This window comes from Danio rerio, chromosome 9 (genome assembly GCF_052040795.2).
Source record: "Danio rerio strain M-AB ecotype USA chromosome 9, GRCz13ab, whole genome shotgun sequence".
NCBI classification, from domain to species: domain Eukaryota; kingdom Metazoa; phylum Chordata; class Actinopteri; order Cypriniformes; family Danionidae; genus Danio; species Danio rerio.
Window position 1 is genome coordinate 35,678,030 of NC_141029.1, and position 27,582 is coordinate 35,705,611.

The 27,582-nt window shown below is 35.5% G+C and overlaps 1 protein-coding gene across 7 annotated transcripts in view; it reads left to right on the forward strand.

Moving 5' to 3' along the window:
• kdm6a (lysine (K)-specific demethylase 6A) overlaps positions 1-27,582 on the forward strand; it is a 74,030-nt gene that overhangs the window by 14,005 nt on the left and 32,443 nt on the right. For 3 of the 7 annotated variants that reach the window (XR_015499674.2, XM_087268132.2, XM_087268134.2), the window contains exons 5-8: positions 8,243-8,301; positions 13,853-13,973; positions 24,482-24,536; positions 25,007-25,041. Coding sequence is in view for 6 of the 7 variants with exons in the window: in XM_087268132.2 (XP_087124258.1) it covers positions 8,243-8,301; positions 13,853-13,973; positions 24,482-24,536; positions 25,007-25,041 (270 nt within the window). In the remaining variant the exon portion in view is untranslated. Of the gene's footprint in view, positions 1-8,242; positions 8,302-11,741; positions 11,787-13,852; positions 13,974-22,286; positions 22,369-24,481; positions 24,537-25,006; positions 25,042-27,582 lie in introns of those variants that run through there. The other 4 variants (XM_087268131.2, XM_087268133.2, XM_087268135.1 and 1 more) reach the window with 2 other exon arrangements.

The following is a 27,582-nucleotide window of genomic DNA, read 5'->3' on the forward strand; positions in this document are numbered from 1 at the left end:
TTATGAAAAATAAATTGATGGTTTGTATCAAACACAAATGAAGCATTGCAGTAAGAAATATTTATTTTGTACTATTGTTTTTATATGAATGTCAATTTAATAAATAATATTTCTGCTACAAAACAAACAAAATACTGTAATAAATCATTTAATTCAATGCTGAAAGCTGCAAAGCAGTCATCAGTAAATAAATAGAAAAATAATATACACCTTAAAAAAGAACGGACAAAAGAAAGGAAAAAAGTCTCACTTTTAAAAGTTTTGGTTTCGGTTCGTGTAATTTTAATGCTCAGCCTCGTTACGCGCTGAATTAAATTTTTCTGTGTTTGCGGAAAAGCATGCGAGTCAGCCAGCCCAATAAGAGGGGGGCAGAGCAGGATTCTCCCGATGACTACCGCCGCAATACTGTTCTTTGTTATAACCCGCATCAGTTTAAACTCCGTAAAGGCAAGCTTCTTTGGCGATGGTGTTTTAGCGGACATTTGCGCTGTTGCAGCCTGATCTCACAAGGAAACGTATGAAAAAGTTACGAATTGCCATGAGATTGTGTTGGCTGAACACGCAGTGCATGCAACGCATCGAGATTCAGTGTACTTTTCACTCTTCAGCCGTTTGCATTCCCCGCGGTCACAAAAGCTCCCTCCTTGTCATCTGACAGTGGAAAGTCTTGAGTGATTGACAGCTAATATGAACCAATATAGCGGCAGGGAAGACCGATTTTTACCATGTTTTTATAAAAAAAAAAAAAAAAAAACAGGTCGCACTACAACCATTGAATGCAGTCGCACGAATGCTCCCAATATATATTATGAGATCGCATAGCTTAAATTTCGGGCGCATATGCGACCAAAATGGTTGCAATTTTGAGCCCTGTAGTGTGATCAACATCTGGGCTAATTGTAGAAGTGTTTGGAACCATCTTATAACATTTTAATGTTATTTTGGCAAATTTAATGAATTGTCTCAAAAACAATTGTTCATTTCGAATAACGAAACTCAAAAGTCCAAGTTAATAAAATGATTCAAACTTCCCATCAGTAATTATTAACAAGAATAATGCACCAACATTTAAAAATAACACTAGCGCACTGTGCAGACTTCATTACTAAACTTGAAGTGTATCAGCCCCTTAGTGGATGTTAATTCCAGATGTCTGTTTTTAGATAAAGCATTTCAGGTTGATGTGTGTTGCTAGGTTTAGCTATGTGTAAGAATGGTTTGAATGTGGAATGAGCTCCAGCATTTCTGTCAGTAATGGACCCTGACAGCACTGGCTTCCAAACACAGTTTTTTCCTTGAGCAAGAGTGCCGTTCTTGGCTGTTAAATTTCCATGGCAGAGCAAACTTTCACTGTGATGGAGTGCTTTTGACTTCAGATGCGGCTGTTGACTGTAGAAGTGTCATCTCTCACATATCAGGCGCTAAGATTCAGCATACGGCTAAAAGAAGCTAATTTCCAGCACAGATGGACTGAATGTCTTTTTGTGAGTTATTAGGTAGTTTCTTACAGTTTGTGCTATAAATTACTTTTTGCATGGGCATCATTTAGTTTGGAAGGGCGAATGGAAAATTTGCCAATGGAAACATTGCAGGCCGCAGCTGTGGAAGTTGAAGAATTCGTACTTTCTCCAAAGCCAGTGTTTTGCCTTCATCTGTTAAGGAGTCAGAATTAAATCTTTTAGGGCATGTTCTAAATTTGTGCCTGTGCTTAAGGAGTTAAGGGTGCTCTTTCAGCAGTCAGACATCTGTGTATGGTTTGTGCAGGTGTAAGGAGCAGCTCGTGCAGTGCTGTCAGCCTGTCTAAGTGATGCACCTTGCAGTCAGTGCGTCTCTGGCACTGTTTTCTGCTCCTGTCCTGACATTACACTGCTGCCTGAGGTCTTTCAAGGCAGAACATGGAGCATCTGCTGTCAGGCTGGTCATTGAAACTCAAGATCATTGTTGGCTGCCTGATTGCGTTCAAACAGAGCAGGACAGTAGCTCGTTCTGTGTTCATCTAATATGCATAACTTGGCTCTTACTTTCATTGTCAGGCCGTATTGGCATTAGAAGTTGAGCTTCAACAGTTGACATTTTGGGCCATTAAATTATTGGAATAATAATGCATGCCCAAAATGGAATTATGGCTAGCCATGGGCCAGTATATTGTGAATTTTCATTTTACTTTTGATTTGTTTAATTTTTTTAAATTTTATTATTATTTTTATTTATTTATTTATTTTTGCTCTAAAATATGTACCTTTTAAAAAAATATCTTGATAAAAAACTTTTCCCATTTCCATTCAACACAATACATTTTAATTTAAGAAAAATTAAAAATATTATAAAACCTTATACAAATTTAATGTATTTAGTAACGCTGTCAAAATTAAAGAGTTAACGCATGCGATTAATTTTAAATAATTAACGCGTTAAAAAAAATTTACGCAATTAACGCAGTTCAGGTTTTTTTTACTTCCTGTTGTGGTGGACGTGTGTTCAACATGCAATAAATGTGGATAAGACCAAGGAAGCACTTTTTGAAGGCAAGTTCCAGTATAAAACAATTAGTTGCATCACAAGTTATCCAGAGTTTCATGCAATTTCGGGTGTTTCATTTTTAACTTTCGACATCTGTTGTAAGTTGATACCGCATGGCGAACAGAAAGAAAATCCTCCGCATTTCGTGACTCGGTATTCCTTTAAGATAAGGTTCCTTTTAAGGCTACACGGTAGAATTTTAATAAGAGTATTATCTTAATCATATTTAAATCGAAGTATTCGTGTCTTATGTAAATGTACTCAGAACGTCTGGTGAAGTCGCGAGCTGTCAAAGACAGGGAATTACTCTGCCTTTCAGCATGAGCCCTCCAAGTTTAGCGTGTTTCCTCATTAAACGCAACGAAAGCGTATGCTTCGCGTTGTTGTGTCAGAATCCTTGTGAAATACAGTAATACTTTAGGACGCTTAGTTTAGGACGCTTAGCAAATTTGATGAACGTGATCATGCGTGTTGAATCTGAGGGGAGTCGCTCCAGTATGGAAGGCCGTTGGGGCCAAAACGTTTGCAGCGCGTTGTGTGTGTGTGTGTGTGTCTGTCTGTCTGTCTGTCTGTCTGTCTGTCTGTCTGTCTGTCTGTCTGTCTGTCTGTGTGTGTCTGTGTGTGTCTGTGTCAGGCCCGTTGAGGGGTGTCAGGGGTGGAGTGAGCGACGTATCCGAGTAGGGGCGAGAGGGGTGTGCAATGTATTTAATAACCGGTTTGCAAGAAATTACCATTCATTTGCGGGCATTTGGGAGTCTCTGTGCACTTGCGGGATACTCCTAGTCTTAGCAACTGGATGAATGTAAAGGAGGATTAAGCAAAATTGTTTCTACTCTATAACTAATGTTCTCAACTCACAGCAATAAAACTTTACAATGAGTGCAACAGTTTGTATTCTATAGTTTATTATTATAATTTTTCATTTTCCATATCTGTAATTCCTGTATTTTGGCATTTTTTTGCAGTCCACTTAGAATCCAACATGCAAATCAATGTTTTCTTTATTGGCATTGATTGTTTTGAAATTTAAATGTCATTAACATGCCTGTGTTTTAATTTCTGTAATAAATATGGCTGTCAAGCCAGGATCTTGATGGTTTATTGTGGGTATGTTGTTTACATGAAGAAATCTGTGTTACAAGTTAAACAAAAATTCTATTAAACAATTATATTTTGAATTTAAATATTTTTTCTTGCGTTTACATTAATTTTACATTTAAATAGGCAAAATTACAAGTTTCAGTATTTTAAATGCGATTAATCGCGATACATTTTTTTAAAAAGGTGCGATTAATTAGTTAATTTTTTTTAATCCATTGACAGCACTAGTATTTAGATAAAGTTAGTTAATAATAATTTAAATAAAGTAAATCACTGCTTTCTTTATTAGTTTCAAAAACAGATTTTTTTGTTTTCACTGCTTGAAAAGACATCTTTCTATCTTTTTCTTTTCAAGGGCTATTCACTTTGTATTTTTTGTAAGATGTGCAAAAAAAGTTATTTCTTTTCTTGTTCGCATGTTGGGAGTAGGCATGGGCCGGTATAAAATTCTGACGTTATGATAACCTTGGATAAAAATATCATGGTATTGTGATTAATGCTCTAAAATCTGTTCTTTAAATATCTAGGTAAAAAACAACACATTTTTCCCCCTTTGCAAACTATATATGTTTTGAAAGGTTTATAATATTTTGGAACAGTAATCATGTCAGGCTAAATAATGAAAATAATTTAATTGACTTTTGCTGTCTTCACTAGTTTCAAAAACACAGATTTCTTTACAATTTAAAACGGCATCTTTGGATATCTTTTCTGCTGGAGATACTGTTGTTTTTAAAAAACAAACAATCAAAAAGTTAATAAAAAATTCTTATACATACTTTGGGAACAGTATAGCAAAATATTTTGGCGGTTTTAAGACCTTTGCCTTTTTCAAACTGCAATCTATCTTGAAAAGAGCTATTATCCCATGCCTAGTTGGGAGTGACGTGCATGCAATGTGTACGCAGCATGATGCGCTCACGCTTTCTTAGACACAACTAGTTTAAAGAATACCACAAGCACACCGCAAACTGATCATTCAGCTTTAGACTTTGTATGGAATGTACACATTTCTACTCCAAAGAGGAAAAAAAAGGCAATATATTCATAATATAGTTGATCAAAATTGTCTTTGAGATGGACTCAACAGCCTTGCATGACATTTGTTCTCTTTAAAAGGGAAAAACTTAGCTAAGTGGCGTTTAGAGGCTTTTGGATCTAAACTCTTCATATATTTTTTTATTTATTCTTATTTTTATTTATTTATTCATTCATTCTTCTGTTATTTATTTTCTGTGTACTTTTTTTTTTTTACTTATGTTGAAATGCCAAAACTTTTTTCACTTATTTTTAGGTTTAAAGAGAAATGTTGACTTCTTAGACTTTTTTTTTTTGTGCTGTATTAATAGGTTACTGAGCAGCAATGAAAAACACTTTAAAATATAAAAAAGTTTTTATATGAATTTCTAAAATAGTATTGTTTTTAAATGAATGAATGCATAATAATCGCGATAATCTTGAAACCCGAATTATTCCTCAGACTATAATCGTACAACTGAAGTCTATAATTGTTGCATTCCCACTGAGCTTTTGATGTGGCAGTCCTTTTCTTATAGAGATACTGTTACTCTAATAAAACAGTTGTAAAAACCATGTTTAAAAAACCTTACATATACCATACTAGGAACTGTATAACAAAACATTTTAATGGTTTTAGAACCTTGACTTTTCCTTTAAACTGGTTATCGTCTCATGCTTATTTATGGCCATGACTGAAAACAGATTCCATAACGCTCAATCAATTATAGTATCAATTATAATTATATCAATTACAGTTACCACATATCAAAATATTATTTTATATAATTTTTTTTAACTTTATGCTGTATTTTAGATCTTTGTAACGTTTTGTCCGTAAAACACTTGTGTGCCTGACTGAATTTTCATGCATCTCATCCCCAGCCACTGTTTTTATTTCCAAAATGTCATTTTAGTGCCGGCAGTGGAAGCTTGAGGCATAGATTGATTTGATTAAACTTGTGTGAATAAGACTGTGCATCTCAGCAGTGCTTCTCAGCAGTTCTTACTAATTATGAAATTCAAACTACGCCTGTCTCACAACAGAGATGTCATTTAGGATTTCATCTTTGAAACGTTTCATGAACAATCCTGAAATAGTATTCATCTACATCTGTTTATGTTAGCCTATTAAGTGCTTACATTTACACGTTGTTAGTAATCTTAGACAGCTCAATAGTTACTGGTGTATTAACGTAATGATAAACATTTTTGTACAACAGCGCTCGAAATTAACCTTTTTGCTAGGTAGCACCGGTGCTCCTAACTTAAAAATTTTTGCCGCATCAGCCAAAATTTAGTCACACCCACCAATTATAAGCACCGTTACTACAAGTTTTATACAAACATATGTTTTGCATTTGAAATCAACAGTAATCAAACTAACAAGCATATATATATTGCGCAAGCGTAAGGAAAATGTCTCAACGAAATCCCGTTATCTCAAGAAAATAGATTTTTATAACATAACTGTGTGACCAAAGCATACACGGACCGCTCACTGGCCCTGCACGCACTGCTTGAAATGAATGAATCTGTTAACGGTATAACTGTGCTGTTCTCACTGGTGCACTGGTCTGATATTGGACTGCTTTTAACATATACTGTGCCTTATTATATACATACGTCATGTTAATAGCAATACTGGTCTTTTTATGAGTAGCGATGTTAGTTTACTCAGTGCAAGCCCATTTGCGATGGTTTACGTGGTGTTAAATTTGACATATCTACCACTTGCACGCCGGACAGCATCTGGCGATTATATGAAGGATTAAACTGAAGCTCTCGTGCTGGATGTGGCAAACAGTTACCTGAAAATTCCATCCCACAGACTTTTCATAGCGGACTTGAAGCCAATGGATGTCTTTTATCCACTCTTCGAAATGTTTAGGTGGTGGATTTACATTCAGCACATTGTCACTACTAAGATGTGTCATTATTTGTAACTTTAGATGCCATGGTTTCTCAACATAATCTGTCAGTGTTATCTTCATTCTCATCTTCAGCGCTTTACAATTTTTCGCGGTAGTATTTCAGTGCTAGATCAGTGGTGGGCCAATAAGAAGAGTGCGAAGGCAAGGCAAGCATTACAGAATTGGCTTTGTTTACTGCAGCAAGTTGACATGACAACTGTTTTAAATCATTCTTGAGCACTGCGTTTCATGTTTCATGTGCAGACAAAGAGCTTAAAGATGCATTCTGCGTGAATGTCTCCCGAATCCGCGCATGTGGTGAACATTTTGCAGTAAAAACTGGTCGCACACAACAATTTTATGCACTCGCGAACATGCTCCCAAATATATTTTGTGGTCGCATAGATAAAATTTTGGCCGCATATGCGACCAAAATGGTAGCAATTTCGAGCCCTGTACAATTGCTGTCATTATTTATAGAATTATAATTTTGCTGCTGTCTATCTGGAATTGATTTGCTAAAATTACTGATTCAACACACAGTTTGTGTTTGATTAAATATTACATGCAACAAGTATTTTGGATAAAATATTGGAAAAATTTTGGAATATATATTGCGATATAAATGCAAATTAATCAGACTGCTTTAATGGCTCATTTTTAATAGGAATCCTTTAATAGGATTTTAATAGATTTTCTAATGGGATTCAAATTGAAAAAGTGCCCCCCCCCTTGGTTCCTGCAGTATAATTGAAGGGCAATGTTAAAATGGTAAAAACCTGACTTTACACAAGTGTACAAGCAGATGTTAAGACAAATATTTATTTGTAAAAGCTCTTTTTTTTTTTTGTACCCTCCAAATTTTCTTTAAATGCTCAGAAAATACTAAAAATACTTAATTTACTTACATAGATATTCATACAATATGATCAAAAATATGTTTAATCTCTCCTGCACTAATGTTCTGAATCAACCAACTCATGTCTCCTTTCTTTTTTCATCCATGATGACATTTAAGTGTTCTGTTGCTGCTTCTTACATTTCATCACTGATCATCCCAGAACTGTAATACATGCTCATTAGGACTTTCGAAAAAGCTATTTTTAGTTTACACTTGGTTTCTTGTCATGGATGCACACATTAACTCATTCGGACTCTCATAGATTAAACTGCATGTACATGCTGCACTAAACTCAATTTTACCTTAAAAAATAATTCCGTTTTGTTTAGTTTTTTTGGGCCATAATCTATCCCAATCCTAGTTTACTTACTTAAATCATGTGCTTCATTAACTTCAAATCTAGTTTTGTAATGTAGTGAAAGTGTATTTGTGGGGAAGACGAGCCGCAGTGGCTTTCAGTTTGACTCACACTTTGCTTCTGCAAGTGCAGATAAGGTTAAGACATGATAATGTTTCATTGATCCATGTTGTCTTGCACATTCCGTTATGTAAATATGACCTTTTGTGGTTGCGGGAGACCAAATCTTTGCCACCTATTTAGTTTAACACGGTCATTAGCCACAGTCATTTCTATCCCCTGCTGAGTGCAGATGTGTCAGACCTGCTGTGAGGGTAAATCATTTTAACTCACCAATCAGGCATCATACGTGATTAGATAGTACATTTCTCAGATTAAGTATAATGTATCGTTTGCTTTCCTAACTCTAAGCTCTCTTTTTTTTTTCTACAGAATGCTGCCTTTTTATATGGCCTTGGTTTGGTTTACTTCCATTACAATGCTTTTCGATGGTAAGTACACAATTTATAAGTGTTCTATGATGCATTTTTGTTTTTGCATGATTTCCATCTGGTTACCTTTTCTTTTTTCATCTGTGGTATAACATGGGTAAAATATCATCCCTAATAGCATTTTTCTCATGACCTGAAGCGTGATGTTGATGCTTTCTCAGCTAACAAAACTGATTAGAATTTTTATTTAAGTTTTGACTGAGTGTGTTGTCAAAGACCTGTATGTATACAATTCTTCTGTTGATATTCTGATGAATAATTAAGTTTTTGATAACATGTTTAAGGCTGCACGCTAAATCGAAATTTTATCGAAATCATAATTTAGGAAACATTAAGCTTGCCAGGGAAGCTCAGTTTTGTGATCAGTAGTAAATCTCCACCCGGAGTCCAGAGGGCACTCTTGTGCAGAAACACCAAATTCATTAGACGAAAACCAGGGATTCAACTTATTGGGATAAACAGAAGATGCAAGTGCTTTCTTGCAGAAGAATTTATTTCAAATGCTTGACTAAAGTATCAAGGGAGTAAAAAACATGTTTTTAAGTCTGTGTTTTTTAAATTTATTTATTTTTTTACGTGGTTTCAGATGGAACAGCGTTTACTTTACAGATCATAATCACTGAATGATTATCTTTAAATTCATTATCTAACGTTTAGATGTTCTGTAGTTTATTGCACAGATTGTCCGTGAACTACGAATGGTGGAGATTCATTACTGTCTACAGATCTGTCATTTCTGACAATGCACATGGCAGTTCCCTTTTGATTAATCGCGCAGTCCTAACTGTATACTTTTTGGGGTTTTAAATTAGTGCTACATCAATCAATTTTATTTTTAACTGTGATGTAATTAAACCACAAAATATTTGCAGATATGCTGTGTATGTGGTCTGCATGCAGTTCAAAGTAAATTGGTTCTCCATTCTCCGAATTTCTTTCGCATCTTTATATTTTGTACTGTTGACGACTACAAGATTGTTTGTGGCTACATTTCAGTGATGTTAGAGCATCTTTCAACCGTAAGGTGATATAAGTTTGGATTCTTAAAGAGTCTTATGTCTGAGACAAACATTCAGTGAAGACGTTTGCATTCATAGCTCGCTGTTGGTTATATGTTGGTTTTGTTGTTTTGCAAGTACGAAATGCTAGTTGGAAATCTTTGCTACTGCAGCAAAAGTACATGAAGACATTTGTTTGTATCTGTGCATGCATGGCTGCCATGTTACCAAAACGGTACTGTGGTTAAGAAGCATTTAGTGTAACAAAAAACTGATGTTGTTGTTTCTTGGATAAAGATAATGCGGTTGTTTTAGATCACTTGTTTAACTAGTGGTTTATGGCCTTCTCTGTCCTTTCCTCTTTTATGGAAAGGTAAAAAGTAGGAAACTCCAGCCACAAGCAAAATGTGACTAGGCAAATTACAGCTGTGTGAAATACTTATGTGGGCTACAACATTCTAGCTTTTTGGTTTGCTATTGTAGCTTTAATTAATAAATACAAAGTTTTTTTTATATGCGCGTGTGAAGTGTAGTTTTGATTTTAATCTCAGTGCTTGTGTGCTTCATTGTATTGCATTAATATAGAGGAAAACTAAAAAAAAAGTTTTTCATATTGAACAATGTGCACAGTGTAAGATTATTTAAAGTATTTCTTGTTAACCTATCTTACCTAGCATGTTGTTGTCTTATTAGAAAGGAATCCTTTCATATGTTAATTTCACAGTATGTATGCATGTAGTTTGAAAGATTATAACATGCAGTGCTCAAATAGGCTAAATGTAAAATGTAGTTTAATGTGTTTAGTTTGTTTACTATTGTTGATTTTTTTCCCCTGCTTTTGCTGGTTCGCTTTGCAAATCATTGGACAGTTTTAAGTTAATACGGGGTTATTTGGCTTTAAATAAAAGTAAAAGAAAGAGATTATATTATGCATTGCAAGAGCATCCAGTAAACATATAAAACTTATTGATGAAACTGGAGTCAATTATTTGATTAATAATTTATAGTTTTACTTTTATAATGAAGTGATCTGTGTTTATTGTATATTGTGTACAACCAAAGAGATTATTTGAGTTTCTGCAACTTAAGTATCAAAAGGATAGAAATTGTACTATATATTTAAAAGGTTGCACTGATATTAGATTGCTATCTGTTTTGGCAGATAGTCAGAATTTTTGGATCTTTTTTTATGGTATCAGTTCATCCTTTATCATATCACATTTGTTGTTGGATCATTGCCAAGAAGCTATGAGAGACTGTGTGCACATGAAATGATGGCATAAAATGCTAAGAAGCTGATAGTGACTCGTAGATCAGCTCTGGAAATAAAGTTAATGTTTTTTTTTTGTCCTGAAATAGTAAGGTGTCAAGGCTGACACCGCATCATGGTATTCTAAGTATTGCCCTTTCACAATGGTTGTAGTAAACAAAAATGTGCCATTTACTCACAGATGAAGTGGAACATGCAGTTCTCATGTTTAGTTTATTGTGGTATGACATTTTTAGGCAGTAGTTTTTGTGACTTGATTAGTTATATAACACTGCTAAAAATGTTTTCTGCATTGCAGAATAAATATTACTGATATTATTACCAAGATAAAATATTTGCATATTGATTTTGTTGTTTCCAATCTTTTTGCATCAAATATATTTCCTACTTGTTTTTTTTCCCCAAAACAAAACACCTAAACACACATATTAAAAGGGACAGACTTAATCTCTGTGTAGAATTTGGTAAAAAAAGAAAAAGAAAAAAAAGAAAAGAAAGTAAGTTCTGCAGATTATGCTGAATGATTTTGGCATACAGTAACTTTAAGACAGTAACTTTAACTTTTAAGGTTTACAATTCAAATCCAATTGGATCCACTTGTTTGGTATTTAAAGCAAGTCTCGTATATTATCTACTAAAAGACAGAAAATATTACTTTATTACTTTATTTATTGTAAATAAATCATAAACATCTACATATTAGTTATATTAGTAATTTTAACAGATAAAGTGATGGGCTAAAAGGAATCTGTGGTTTTATGTACTGATGATGCAGATTCCGTGTAGGCCTACTTATTTGTCATAAGTCTATTCAGCCATTGAATCATGTTTTGCTTGTATGATTGGGTGCACACATTTAAACAAGTTGCTGGCTGTAGATTCCTTAAATAACCAATATTGCTAATAACAATGTGTTCAGAGTTATAGCCAATGTTGTGTTTAGCTGGTAAACTTTTACCATTACTGCATAGAGGTCCAGTCTTAAGAGAATATGGGAAAAGCATCACATTCCCTCATTCATGAATCAGTTTTTTTTTCTACCCAATAGTGTTTTAATTATAAATTAATGTAAGTTGTTTGACATATAAAATATCAGAAATAATTTGGCAAATATATGTACAGATGGTATGTGGTGATATTTACTACCGGAGGTCCCTCTTTCCTTGTCTTAGGGCAGTGCAGCTCACCCCCTCAGATGCCCAATCTGGACAGAGAAGGTAGGCATACCATGTTGGTTTTGTAAGGGTATGCCTCAGACATGCTCTGTAGATCTGTTCAGCTTGCTTAAGCAGCAGGAAAACTGGCTTTTTCTTGACAATACAGGAGTTGATGGAAGGAAAGCATCTTTTGAAGCGGTTTGTGGAAATGCTGCAGTTATAATCAATTGGGTATAAAAGCAGAAACGCAGTATAGCTTTAAAGCAGAAATGTCAAGCTTGCATTTTGTTTAAGCTTGTATGTTTGTTATTTAGTTAATGAGACTTTAATGATGTGAAATTTAACATTGTCAAATGTCCTTTCGATTGGGGACTACTTTGTAGGGTGGAGGAACCTGATGATTATTCTTTATTGATGTAGCTTGTCATGTAGAAATGTCTGTGTGGGTAGTTCCCTCAATTATATGTATGCTGAATATAGCTTTGCACAAGCAAGGTTAAAGTTGGTTATCAGGTCTAATGCATGTTATGTTACATTTTAGTGTACTTTATAAATTCCTCAATGGAAGTACTAGTGTCTCTATTTCCTTTGTTTTGCTTGTCAAATAGTCCTATTGTCCGTAACTTGGATTATTAACTTAGTGCGATGACTCTAGAGCACATGACCCAGTCAGTTGTTGCATGCTAGTAAGCGATGAGGTAATCTTTCACTGCCTTCTCTTCCCGAGCAGGAAACTGAGATGACCTGCTTGCAGTTTCTCTTTTCTCTTTCTTTCTCATACACACAGGCACACACACTCTCTATGATATATTAAAATTCAAAGAATCATAAAATACTAGAGGTATAAGAAATAAAACAACAAAGAAATAATGTCAGATTAAACTGTATTAAATCAGGTTTGAAAAGAATAAGGGAGAGACTATGAGTGCGATCTGTCGGTCATAACATCATGCTCAATTGTTAAAGGCACGGCTAAACAGGTGTGCTTTAAGTCACGATAGAGCAATTGCGCTTTATTTTGAACCAAACATGCCAAGTGTGAGTCTTGGATAGGTTTACACTATTTATATACACTATTTTTGCTTGCTTATTTGTGGTGTTTTGGTATGGAGGCAGCAACTGTATTTTGATTGGTTTTATGTTTTGTACTACTAGAACTTGAAATATTGTTTAGTTTAATATTGTATATACAATGTTCTTAATGTAATCATTCACAGCACAATCACTGTGATGATGGGGTTTTTAGAAGTTTACAGTTCATATGATTCTCTTAAAAATAGTCAAACTTTTTAAATCGCAAACTTTTGTCTTTTTATTTTTGTGCCAACCAAAAATTGCGATAGGATAATTTTCTCAAACATGAAAAAAGCTTTTGAAACAACAGCCAGAGTCAGTTCTGTATTAATAAACAGTGGGCGCAAAAGGCCCTTTGAACTAATCAGATTGGCTTGCTTTATGATGCCAGTCTTGCTAATTAATCTATTGAAAACATGCTTATTTATTGATCTTTTTGATTTCCTGTTGTATGATCTCATATCTGTACAAACCCATGGGAGTAATGCATTTCCCAGACAATGATAAAGCTATGCATTCTGTCATGCACAGAGCTTTCAGGAACTGCAGTGCTCTGCAGAGAGCAAAAAAAATAAGCACATTGGAGGGGAGAGGAGGGGGAATGGGGCCGTTGAGTTCAGTGGGCCGTGGCTCAGTAAAAACACCCTCTGTTTGCCTGAGCGGACACTGTATAAGCAAGCAAACTGCACTGCTGTGAGCTCACCACGTGTTGCAGTCTCTGTCACAGGCGGATATCATGTGTAATTGTCCACTGCGTGTGTGGGGCTGTGTGTGTGTGTGTTTATTGCATATTTTAAATTAGAGTTAGCTTCACAGTAGAAGTGTTTCGCCTAGTGTTTCATTGCCAATTATGCTTCTGCTGTTATCTTTTTTTAAAATTATTTTTATTACCTATCTTTGTCCAAGAATGTGCACCATACAGCTTTGCTATTTATTGCCCTATCCAAAATAGTTTCACAGATAAAAATGAATGACCAGTTAATAATTGTGTATATAAAGAGTTTGTGGATATCCCTTCCTTAATGTTTTTTTTTTCTTTTTGTATTTTGCAGGGCGATCAAAGCATTTCAGGAGGTGCTTTACATTGACCCCTGCTTCTCAAGAGCCAAGGAGATCCATCTGCGACTCGGTCTGATGTTTAAAGTCAACACGGACTATGAGTCAAGCCTCAAGGTATGTCTACTAAAGGCTCTGTTTCATTTTTTTTATATTTATGAATTTAACATGATGTATGCATTCCCTGGGAAATAACCCATGGCTCAGCTGTTTTTATTGCCTTTTTAAATAACACTTGTTCAGGGGTTATGCTTCATATATAAATTCTTAACGTTTCCTTTGCCTCTTCTAGATGTTCCGTTATTGTGTTTTACTTTCTTGTGTGGTCCTGGTGGAGAAACTAGGCACTAACATCGACATAAGCAAGAAATTGTTTTTTACTTTAGGGCTGCCACTAATGACAATTTATATTCCGATATATCTTTCGAATAAATTATTAAATTTGTAGAATGTAGAATTTGTTGAAAGATCTCATGATAACCACAGCCATATCAGCCTGCTGCTTAATACCGGTTACTCACTGAAGCTTAGCAGGGCTGGGCCTGGTAACTACTAGGATAGGAGACTGTTGCTGTAGGAAGTGGTGTTGTTGAGGCCAGCAGGGGGCGCTTAAGTCTAAGTTCTAATGTCCCAGTAAAGTGAAGGGGACACTACACTGTCAGTGGGCGGCGTCTTTCAGATGAGATGTTAAACTGAGGTCCTGACTCTCTGTGGTCAAGAATAAAAAATCCCATGGCACTTCTCATAAAGAGTAGGGGTGTAATCCTCGTGTCCTGGCCAAATTTTCTTCACCGACCCCTACCCATCACGGCCTCCCGGTAAACCCCATCCACTGAATTGGCTGTTTCTCTACTCCACCTATAGCTGGTGTGTGGTGAGCGCAATGGTGCAGATGTCCTGCGGCTGCCATCACATCTTCCAAGAGGATGCTGCACACTAGTGGTGGTGTGGAGAGATAAATGCACTATTTAAATTAGGGCTGTGCAATTATTCGAAAATTTGGTTTCGATTTTGATTTTGGCTTCTAACAATTATGAAAGACCATTAATCGAGATAAACGATTATTGCATCATATACCGTCCCCTTTCCAGTTGTACACATTTGTTGCTCTGCAAAGCTGACTATAAGCATGTACTGTAATGTAACTTTTGCAGCACGGCAGCATTTATTGATGGACATTCGAATCATTCATGTTTTTAAAAGCGCGAATAAGATCACTTGCTGCCGGCGCACACACACAACATACGGTCAGCATTCAGTCTTATTCGCACAATGTGCGCTAAGCCTCAGCAACAAGCAGTGCACGCACTTTTAATGTCATGTTAATGTGAGCGCATTAATGGTCAAATAGGTGTCAAAACGCGATGTTCAGTGATTATTCCTATTAACCCTCATTTGTGTAAGAAACAAACAAGCTGAGAATCAAGACATGTGAAAGAGAAACCATTAAAATGACTGCCAAATATTCCTGCTGCCATCTGTTTTTATCATTTATTAATCAAACAACAAAGACAAAATCCCTCACTGCTCATGATTAAAGGACTTCTGTAGCTAAAGTGTTTTTTTTTACAGTGAAGATGCTGAAGCACAGTTTGTTTAATATCTTTTTTCTATTGTATTTATTTCACTTTCCAAGAAGGAAAATAACTGTATATATGCAGTTAAAGTCAGAATTATAAGTCCTCCTGAATTATTAGCGATTTCCCCCCCATTTCTAAACATAATATTTTAATAACTCATTTCTAATAACTGATTTGTTTTATCTTTGCTATGAAGACAGCACATAATATTTTACAAGATATTTTTCAAAATACTAGCATTCAGATTCAAAGTGCGATTCAAAGGCTTAATTAGGGTAATTAGTTATTGTATAACAGTAGTTTCTTCTGCAGACAATCAAAAATATATTTTTTAAGGGGGCTAATAATATTGACCTTTTAAAAAGGTTTCAAAATATTTAAACCTGCTTTTTTTTATCCAAAATAAAACAAATCGGGCTTTCTCCAAAAGAAAAAAACATTATAGGATCTGCTGTGTAAAATGCCTGAATCTGTTCAACATAATTTGGGATACATTTATAAAAAAAGAAGACAATTCACAGGAGCGCTAATAATTTTGACTAAATCATAATCATGCAAACACACATCGTTTGCTGCACTCAAAGTTTGCAATTGTGAATGCGCATCAACCTGCAACATGAAATAAATTAGTAAATAAAATAGCATAAAAAAGCTACAATTATGTTGTAATGTCTGCAGAAGTGAAAATTGGGGCTTCGTTATGCAGCATTTATTTCACAAATGCACTCATACTAGTAATTTGTGTCTGACCTTGTGAATGATGCAACATGCTTGATGCGTTTGCTGCAAATGCACAGTATTCAGCTCAACATCATCTTCCTTCAAAAATTTTTACTTGAGCAGAAAATTTGCATAAGGAGCGAAAAACAACCTGCGAGTAATTTGGAGCAAGTGATGTGACGTCCATGTTTGCTTCACATTTAGTGTGAAGTCAGCATAAGGAACATTGATTTAAGTTACTTTAACATTTTAGTCATTTAGCGAATGCTTTGTCCAAAGCTTTTTATATTCAACTGTTTTACATGCCTGAAATGCTATTAACAAAGTCTAACTTGTGTTAAACCTGGAGCATTCATTTAACATGTTTGTACAATTCTGTATCATTGAAAAGTTTTTTATTTATGTTTAGTAAGTTTGTTTGTTTGTACTAGGTTGATTAGCAGGCTTATAATTTGCTTTCCCACTCTCTTGGCTCGTGTTCTGGTCAGGGATTACAGTGCTGCAGGGTGTTCTTGGCAGACTTCAACTGTTCTGTAGGTCACAGAGTCAGCATTAATTCTTGGCCTTTGTGGCATGGTTTTGTTTAGTTTCACAGTCTTAACTGTAAACAGGCCGAGATGGTCTATTTAGTCACTTCTATTTTATTACTATGTATTTTTTGCAATTGTATTTTGGATTGTATTCTTTGCAATCTAAGAGACTTTTATTTTCTCTCCATTTTTGACACTACAGAGGGCGGAGTTTTTTTTCTTTCAATTTTTTTTTTGTCTTCTAGTGTGCATGCTGAGTAGCCATCTGGACAAATGGCAAGGAGACTTCTGTGCAGAGGATTATTATTTGAGATTATTGACTTTATTGTTTGCCTGGTTCTCAACCTCTGTATTGTTTCTTGATCATATTTATAAACATCTTTATAAATGTGTATATGCAGTGGTCCCTCATTAATCATGGGAATTATGTTCTAAAAACAGCCCGCTATAGGTGAAATCCGCAAAGTAGTCAGTTTTATTATTGACAATTATTATAGATGTTTTAAGGCTGTAAAACCCCTCACTACACTATTTCCTCAGATAGGCATTACCATTTTCACACTTTTCTATCTTTTTTTTTAAACATTTACGGAACTTCTACCTTTCTTCAGCATGTCCAGAATTCCAACTGATTCCAATGATTGCAATGGTTAGCATCTTCCTCTGCATTCTCTACTGTACAGGAGACACGGCATGAAGGAAATTGGTTGACAATGCAGTGTTTCCTCTAGGATTTTTTTCAGCTGGGGCGGCAGGACTTTTTTTTTATACAGATCTACCAAGTACCTGACGTTATTTCAATGACAAATGTCGTGAGCACATTTATGTGATAGCCTACAAGCATGCGCTCCTCAAGCAAAGATCTTCTTGTGCGCTCTCAAACACTGCAGAAGTGCGATTTAGTGCGTTTATGTAACAAGTATGTCTCCAACATTTATTAGATTTGCTAGGAATTTTTTTAAAATTCTCCAATAGACCTACAGAGCTGTATTAATGCGTCCTGAAGTAAAGTGAAACAGCTATACGTCGTGTTTGCTGGCCTCAAGCATCACACACCTGTCAGTCAGCCAGTCAGTACGTAACCTTAAAGGGTTAAACAATTAACACACAGCACTACTACGGTTACAGAAAAGTTTGCTCTATTATAATTCACTTACCTTTTAATAAGTTTTGGTGCGATTATCCCGCTATTAAAAAACACGACTGAATGTTTTGAATGGAAAGCTGTAATGTAGCCGTGGTGGGTTCTATTTTGGCGTGGCGCCCCGCCATGGAAGAATAAAAGTACCGGAAACCATGCAATGGTCTACAGACAATCAGAACGCAGAACACTGTTAAAAAAGAAAAGCCATGTCAAATTGCAATAAAAAATCTACTGCGAGACCATGAAAGGTGAACAGTGTTATGGCGTAGGACCACTTTTTTAAAATCGTGATTAATTGCATTTATGCACAAAAAAAAAAAAAGATTTTAAAGAAGTACATTAAGTACTTTTATTAATTAAGTGTATGAACAACAAAAAAAGTTAAAATATTTTAAATCTCAACCTAAATGGTGTAGTCAAATTGAATTTACAGCAAAGATATTTGCCACTGCCAGGACATAAAAATATTTGTAATAGAAATTAAGTTATGTTCAGATTTCAGAGGCTTGATCTTAACAGGATAGTTACAAGCAACATCGAGTTGGCAATCTGAAATGTATTTTGTCATGGGTAAAAACAAACACCTTTTATTTTATCAGGAAACAACAAAAACAGTTCATTCTGTAGCACTGTTAACAGTGAGGTAAAATGTTTGAAAACAATAACAAAGTTTTACTGTGCAGGGGAATTTAATCTGCAAAGTACATGTGTGTACTGAATTTCCTTTGCATAATCTCATAAAAAAAAAAAACACTGACAAAATGAACTGCATTTATCAACTCCACACTTATTTCTCCCCACCAAACAAGTTTTTAAAACACTAGATTTTTTTAATCATATGAAAATGTGAATAAACTCTCCAAAGCTTAACTCTGCCGAAACTTAACGTTACCTCGTTCAATGTTTGTTTGGATGCATAGTTTGCTGTCAGACGTGTGTGCTGCATTCAAGTGATACTGTAATTTAGACTTAAAGTACTTTGGTGATATGAAAACTCTGCTTTGCAGTAGCGGCATGTAGCTATGGTTTTGACAGCATTACTGTTTACTAAAAATGTGCGTATGCTACTTTTATCCATATTATTGTACCATCTGGACCAGTTCATGTGAGAGCTGAGCAGCAGCAGCGGGAATCTTAGGCTCGCCCCAAATGTTTTCATTGGTTGAGAAGTGTGATGATTTTTTCCCCAAGCCAATACTAATTGACCACCCAACCTCTTGTGACCTTTGGCTTCCTGGTATGTTTATTTAAAGCCAGTAAACAACAAACGTGCAAACAACTAATTAAATAAAAAGCAACTGCCTTAATGAGGGATAAAATAATTGTTGGCATTAATGAATGCATTAATGCGATTTAATGATGTTAATTTGCCCAGCATTAATAAAAAAAAAAAGCAAGACCCACAATTTGTGCCTTCATACAGTAAAAGCTTTTAAACTATCTAGATTTTGTTGTTGTTGTTGTTGTGAAGTGTCTGCTTACAGACAACTGCCAATTTTAATTTTATCCTCCACAATAAATCCCGCATATCAAATTGAATCTCCCTGTCAGTGTAGGTGGTTCTTGGATTTAGCTGCAGAGACTGAACGTATGTGAATGCAGATCATTAGACTGTCTCAGCCATTCCTTACTTTACAGTAACAGAGTGTTGGGAACCAGAGTGAGTGAGTGAGTGAGTGAGTGAGTGCTTATAAGTGGCAGAAAATGCACGTGCAGCACGTCCTCTTGCTCTGGGGTAGGGGTGGCAGGGTCTGGTGTCCAGCCAACTCAATGCTCACCATCTCCCTGTGTGTCCCACTTTCGGGAACAAAGAGGCAGTTCTGAGGGCAGGCAGCAGTGATCTCTTTACTCTTGCTGCACTCTCTCCAGTTCAGCCCTGCAGTCCTGAAGAGAATCCTTTGGTGAGTATCTACCATAGGAGACAATGGGGTGGATCAACTTTGTATCTTCAGTATTATGCATCGGAAATCTCTTTTAAAACGCCCTGCCTTGTTTACTGTGGTGTCATCCTTATTGACTTCGATAAACGGCTATATTTGTACTGTGCTTTTTGCATTTAAGTTTGATGAGTTAGTCAGTGTTGATATGAATGCACTTAGTATTTATGGATATTTTGTTTTCGACATTATAGTTGCATGTTTATTATAATTTTAGTTTTTACTTAAAATTGTTGCAAAATTTAAAATTAGTTGCTATTAAGCATAAGTTTTCAGAAAGCATGTCTTGCATTTTGTCCATGAATAATTAAATTGGCCCAAAATAGAAACATAGTATGAATGCTGTGTCCAATTTTCTGTATTTGAACATTTTTAGTTCTATATAAGTATTTCAAACCTGCCTCCTTCAGTCCATGTGTCTGTCTGTGCTGTAGATGGAGCATTGACTTGAGAAATCTTTCTGCCTGAAAGAAACCTGTCATTGTGTGGAAAATTGTCATTTTTATTTTCATTTTTATATGAATAAAACATTATTATATCGAAATATGCTTTAGCTGTAACTTTATTTAAGACTCTGCTTACTGTTTTTGTAAGTTATTTACCCAGTGTAAACAGTCTAATTACATTCATATTGTTTTTAAAGCAAATCTTAAGTTAAATCTTAAGTTATTCATCTTTCAAACTGAAATTTGAATATATGTTTTATATGAAACCTGAAAGATGTCTGTCACTCAATGTTAAGCCAGTTTCCTTAAAATATCACCAAAAATGACCTTAAATCTGCCATGTAAATCCAAATCCAGCTCATCTGAAGTAAGATGGTAGCTTTATATGATGGCAGATTTATGATTCACATATACTGTAGGGAACATGGATGTACAAAAGAGCGATTGATTCATATCGAGCATGAGAGAATTTGAGTGCTTGCCTGTAACGGTGGGTTCACACCACTGTGGATAGCGAAGATGCAAATATACATGCTGTAGTGCTTTTTTTTTTGGCTGTAGCCAAATTGGGTTTGGCTCAGTCGGAAGTACTGCTGAAAGCTTCCATCATCCAGTTATAGTTTCTGGAGGGGTTTTTGAACTCCCAGAGCTGGGTGCACCTCTGAAAGGATATAGTGGACTCAAACACGGCGCAGAACGAATCTACGCTGTTTTCCGTCTACCTAAAGCACAAAGCACAGCTGCTTTCTCAATAAAATCCATGTTAGCCATTAGCAAGGAGACTAGTCACCGGGCAGACAGATCCCTTGCAAATGAAGCAAGTAAACAAATGTTCACGCGTCTATTTATGCGCAAGCCGCGTCTGGTATAACCGCCCCATACGAGATCCAGAAAATGCCTGCATTCACAGTGTGAGTACAGCATGAGAATTCATTACTGTCTCATTACTGTATAATATTGAATATAATGCTTAATTATTCAACATTTTCAAACTAAAACCATTTAATAATGATATATCTTATTATTATTTAAATGTATTATTTCAATAATAATTAATTATTTATAATTATTAATTAAATAAAATATAATTATTAATTATTTAATTATTCAATAATAAGTAATTAATTATTAATACACAAGCACATCAACAGCCTGTTTTTCCTTTCAGTTCTTCCTTTCAGCTTTTTATAAGCAAAAGTCAGGGAATTTGACAGTTGACTTAAAGTGGAAACCATGTACGGTGGAGGAGGGACTCTTATAAGAGCAGCATCCTATGGTGAGGAAGGAGAGAAATGCATCTTGGTAGCATACGATTTTGACAGCGGTGAGGCACGTGCATAAGTAGTGTACTACAGTCAGGGAGGCAAGAGGACGTTTGTATGTGTATTTTAAAATTACTCGACCTATTTTAAGTCCCTAGGCACAGTTTGCTGCTTGTGACATTTGCTGCAACAGTAGAAGTTTATTCTACTGATTTTATTATGATTTGTATAGAATTGTGACATACATCTATCATTATATCCCTAAAATAAATGTATTCATTTTGTTAAATAAAAACATTATTGATCCAAAATTCTCACTGATCTTAGATGATTTTAATGATCCTAGATGGCAGAGTTCCCAATGACACATACGGCCGATGCAGTGTGTCTGTTCACATTAAAATGTCTTTAGATGCTCGTGCAGAGGTAAAATTGACTCGGTGCATCTTTTTTGTTTTACTGCACTGTCAAGCATTTTTTCCCATGCAGAGCACATCCTTAAAGTGTGTTGTCTCCATTATTAGAACTGTTGTAATGCCTACTGTTGCAATGAACCGAAAAGTGTCCTCTTCTGCATTTCACATGTTTGTTTTTCCCTGTCCACTTCTGTCATCCCGTCCTGCAGAGAGTGAGAAGCCTAACAGCAGGCTTATGTTATGTGCGTGATGAAAAATGCCTAGCGGTAACAAGTGAGAGAGGGAGAAGCGGAGAGCAGCGTGTCATCTCTCAGCTGCTGCCGCTGCTCTCTCCTGAATAGTAATCAGTATTAGAGAGAGACACACTGGTAATCCTGCAGCAATATCTACTTGCCAGTCGAGAGCCATAGAGAGCGAGCGAACATGTAGGAAGCAGTTGGTCAATGGAGACCAGCTCAGCACAAAAGACATGCTATGGTCAGTAATCCACATTTTTGTTTGTTGCAGGATGTCTGTATGAAGCAGATAGGTGTGTGTTTGTACGTTTTATTTGTTTCAAATTATTTATTGGCATGTATGCACTGAGATTTTTGACTTTGAATGCTAGTCCATGGCAATATTCTCTATTGGTGACTGTTTTGGGCTTATCCTGGAAAAAAATTAGTTTGGTATCTGTTTTAGTAATTGTATTTAAACTCCAGTGAATGCATTATATATTGGACAGGCAGGTTGGAACGGTCGACTATTGAACATCCTACACGCTGGACATCAGGACATTGTAATGCATGGCCATGTTCCTCAGTTGTTGCTATGCAGGTGGATGGATTTCCCTAAACTACCTCTATGCTAAGACATGTTTGGTGCTTTATTTAAAAAGGTAAAAAGGGTTTGCTTTTGAGCTGGTTTCTTGGTAACCTGAACAGCTGGTGGTTTTTCATGCCTGGGATTGTCAAAAGGGTTGTGATTAGTGTTGGGATCATGCTGCTCACAGAGTGGTTTCTGTGCCTCGCCATATTTTATTGTACAACACTAACTGTCTCAATGACTGCAGGATCACATCCAGCTGACCTTGCTGCTGCATTTTATCTCATAAGGCAAAGCACTTCAGTAGCTATAAGAGTTAGAGCTTTTAGTAATGAATTAAAGGCATTTTTCTCCATCTCATTAGAGTAATTCATCTTGCCATTGCTTTTGTGTTAAACTATTTATAATCCCATTTTTTCTGAATTGTTGCTATAAATCAGTTAAAAATTGCAGTACTTTTACTTTTATTTTAATTTTTACCTTTGTTTTTTTGTGCGTGTGTGTGTGTATATATGCAAAAATAATAAAATAATTTTATATTTAAAAATATATTCATTACAGAAAAATTGCTGTTTGACATGACACAAAAAAGGTTTATGCTTTAAATATGGTGGTATTCTGTAGCACAGCAAAAAAAAAAATATACAAAAAAAACTTACTTATGCTGCATTGAATTTAGTTGTTTAGAAAATGTCTGAAATGTCTAAAATAAAAATGTAATGCCTTTAAGTCTTAAATTTACTTAAATATTTGTGTTGTAGGTCTTAAATCTTTTTTGAACAGTTCTTAGTTTGGATACAAGTAGGGCTTGCCTGCACAATATTTACAATATATTTTGAAAAATGTTTAAAAAGTGTATTATTCAATTGTTATTATATTATTAAATGTTTTAAATTCTTATAATTTTTTTGATAGGGCAAATAAAACTCTTTTTCATCTGGGCAGTTTGAAAAATTCCTAGGTGTTTAGCCCTTTATGAGTCTAAAATTTCATTCATAATGTATTTATACTTATTTAAATATTATAAATATTTATTTTATTACATTTAATTGTTTGTTTTATATATTTTTAGTAATATAGATATTATTTATTTAAAAATTACAAGCATTACAATACTCTATTGTTTGGTATATTTAGGCCTTGTTTGTACAAAATTGTCTTATAGCCTGCGAATATGACACGTTTTGTGAGATTCACCCATAATAATGAATGTAAAACATTGGCAGCTAGTGAATATATAGTTATTTTCTGAATGGTTTCAAACTATTTTTTTTAACACATCTGGTGGTCATAAAAGTCTATGGCCAACATCCAAATGTCTAATAATCATCGTCTCACTGAATGTGGAGGCTCTGGGTACTTTGATGGATGGAATAGTGATTGAGGTTGTTTTGGGAAAACGGTGATCGATGCATGTCCACAAGTTCTCTTTCCATTCTTTAATAGCATTTTATTTTCATTTAGCTGAATTTCGTTGAATGTGTTTTTAATGGAGTTATAATGATGAAGGTTTGCGTTATTATTCCCATATGGCTCTTTCCATATTATTAGAGGCAGCAGATTTATTTTTTAGGAGGTATAACAGCATTGGATGGAGTAAAAAGCATTTTTCACTGCAGCCAGTTTCTTTTTTTGGATCATTATGTTGGTATGGTATTTGGATGCCAAAATTAATTTGTGCATATCTGTTGGACCTCAGATTAATGATTTAGTATATCAAAATACCCAATTTCTGTAACTGTTATTAACCATTTCCAGTCTAATCAAGCTTCACCTTGCCTTGCAGCATTTTCAGCTGGCATTGATTGACTCCACACCCTGCACTTTGTCCAAAGCTGAAAGTAAGTACCATCATAAAAATGTTCCCTCTTATTTTTTTATTAAACATCATTTTTTTTTAGGAACTTGCATTGTATCCATGAGCGTTTTTAACCAGCAAAGATGAATTGTCTCTTTGAGAGGTGATTTCAAAGGAAAAAGGTTGTCTTGCCTTTTGCTGAGTGTTTCCTCAATTAGATTTTTCCCTGTACCATTTCCATCCTGCCTGAGACTGCAGTTGCCAGGGAAACTGCATGACTGGATTCAGCTGTGTGTTGCCTTGCATACGGGCAGCAATGATATGCTTGAAGTGCACAAAGGGCAAGCTAATATACTTCTTCCTGGTGTCTGTATGCTTGTGAGCTTATTAATGCTCATGCCGTGAAGACAAAGAAACGCCGGTTTAATTTTTTACTCTATCAGATTTGGACATACTGTTTCCATCAGAAAAGGGATTTACAGTATTAATCAGTTCCTCTTTTTGTTTCCACAGTTCAGTTCCACATTGCTCATGTATATGAAATTCAGGTGAGTGTTCCCCTTTTTATAATGATTTGTTAAAGATGCTTAAAGGAAGTTTCACTGATACTCGTGTTTTGGGGTGAAATGTTCTGAATGCTTTTTGTGATTATAGACCTCAGCAGTGGCATGTTGAAATGTTTTTTTTTTTTTTTCATATAGTTGCTGTTTGTATGCATGTTTAAATTGAACAACTGAACGATGATTGATTTTTCACTTATTTTTATAGACCCAATATTAAAATAAAAAATGGGCTAATAATAATGTTGCTACCTATCATTTTATGGAATTGGTGAAACAATTGGTAAAACATTTGTTATTAAATGTATAAAGAAATAGTTTCATATGTTTTATATTGTTTATTTAATCTCCCCCAAATGTCAATATCTGCCAAGCAAATAGCTGCATTTCAAATGAGCTAAACACCCTAAAAGGTCTCTGTTTGGCATGGTATTAGTTCACTTGCACACCTAAAGCATGCACAGAAACCGGTCTATCGAATAATGTGTATAATCACTGAATTTATACCCTCCTTCAAATAAACAACAAATAGCTAACATATTGATATAACTCAAAAGTTTTTTAGTCAAAATGACTATGACCAAAGGTGCTTTTTTAACACCGACTTTCTAGGGATGCAACTATTCGCCGCAATGCAACAATGAAATTTTAAAGCAATTTACAAATAAAAAAATAAATAATACAAACTAAAGAAGACTCTTAAATATAAACAAACTAAACATTTGTGCAGCTACATTGCAAATTTAAAAGGAATTTCAAATAAAAAATGCGCAATAAAGGAGACTCTTTAATACAAACAAACTAAAACTGTTACTCTGCTGGCATTTTACAATTTTTTTTTTTTTTTTTAAGAAATATCAGCATATCTGTTTTCTGGTATAAGCTGAGATCTTTGCACATTTACAATGTTGCCTGCTGGTGATAAAACTCTTTCACTGGGGACTGAGATGGCTGATGTGGAGAGGAAAGCCTTTCCCAAACCAAAGAGTAGTGTGTACGAAGGAGGTCAATAGCCCCCTCTGCTCCTGGGGACATAAAATGTTGATTATAATAAACGATATATTAAGCAATTAATAAAATAGGCATAAACAAAATTGAAAAAGAGTGGGTAAAAATAGAACAATCTAATAGCTGGTTCTGCAACAGCACTGCTTTCGCTTACAGTCTGAAAAACATCTTCACACTTTTGTTATGAAAATACTGATGCGCTGTGCAATCTTCGTAGCACTCGTCGAAGCAAGCAGAGCTGCCAATGCTGCGCTTTGTGTGGTTTGACCTATTAATAGCTTTTTGCATATAGTAGTTTTTCACTGTGCTGCATCATATTCGTTGTTCTGTTCGTGCAAGTAAATATTTGCACACAGTTTGTTTGTCTGCCGCCCCACCTCTTCCTCGCCACTGATGTGCAGGTAAAGCGAGTTTGCGACAGTAAACACAGCGCCCCCTCTGTTCAAAATGCACATCGTGATTGATATTACTTTTGTACTAGTTTGAATCGTCACATATTTTAATCTATTTTCAACCGACTTACAGTGAATTGTTACATCTCTATGGCTTTTTGTTTCTGATTCTATTTCTCCTTTAGCTCTGTTTATTTGGGCGTATGCCCAAAGGATCTGCATGAAATCCATAAACAAGGTGGTTTTGGCCCACTTTAAAACTAACTCGGAAGCAGTTCACTTGTGGTGAGCAAGCAATCTGACTCAACGGATGAACAAGCTAGGCTTTGTCAAAATGTCTAATGCTGTGTTCACACCAGACACGATACGTGTGAATGGCACAAATTGAGCGTTTGATGCGCTTAATGCGCGTTTCGCACGAATTGCTCAAGTTTGAATATCTGAACTTCAGCGGACATTCGCGCCACAATAACCAATTAGGAGCTTGCTCTTGTGGGTGTGTTATTATGAAGTAGCGCCTGTTGTTGGTGACCCGTGGAAAAATGCTCTTGCACACACCAACAACAGTTCATCAAACTGGGCTTGGCTCAGTCGGAAGCACCACTGAAAGCTTCCATCATTCAGGTTTATTTTCTGGAGGAGTTATGAGCTCACAGAGCTGGGTCCACCTCTGAAAGGATCTAGTGGACTCAGACAGAGCCCCCAACCTATCGATGCTGTTTTTCAGCCATCACAAAGCACATAAACACAGCTATTTTCTCAATAAACGCCATGTTAGTCATTTAGCATTGAAGCCACAGTCACCGGGCAGACAGAAGCCCTACCCATGAAGCGAATCCGCGTCTGTTTTGAAGTGAATTTGATGCGCGAATCAAGCGGATTTTGATGCGCGAATGAAGCGAGTAATGAAAGAAACTCAAATGTTTACACGCCTGTTTACACGGGAATAGTGCAATTTATCCATGCGTTCTGCGCCTGGTGTGAACACAGCATAATGAGTTGTTGAAAAAAAGCCATTGTTGTTTGTCTAATGCCTCTATGAATTAACTCATGAGTGAACCTGGAGCAAAGACTGTGAAGTTCTGAATGAAAATTTAGTTAAAAGAAGACCTTTCAAAATGACTGTTTA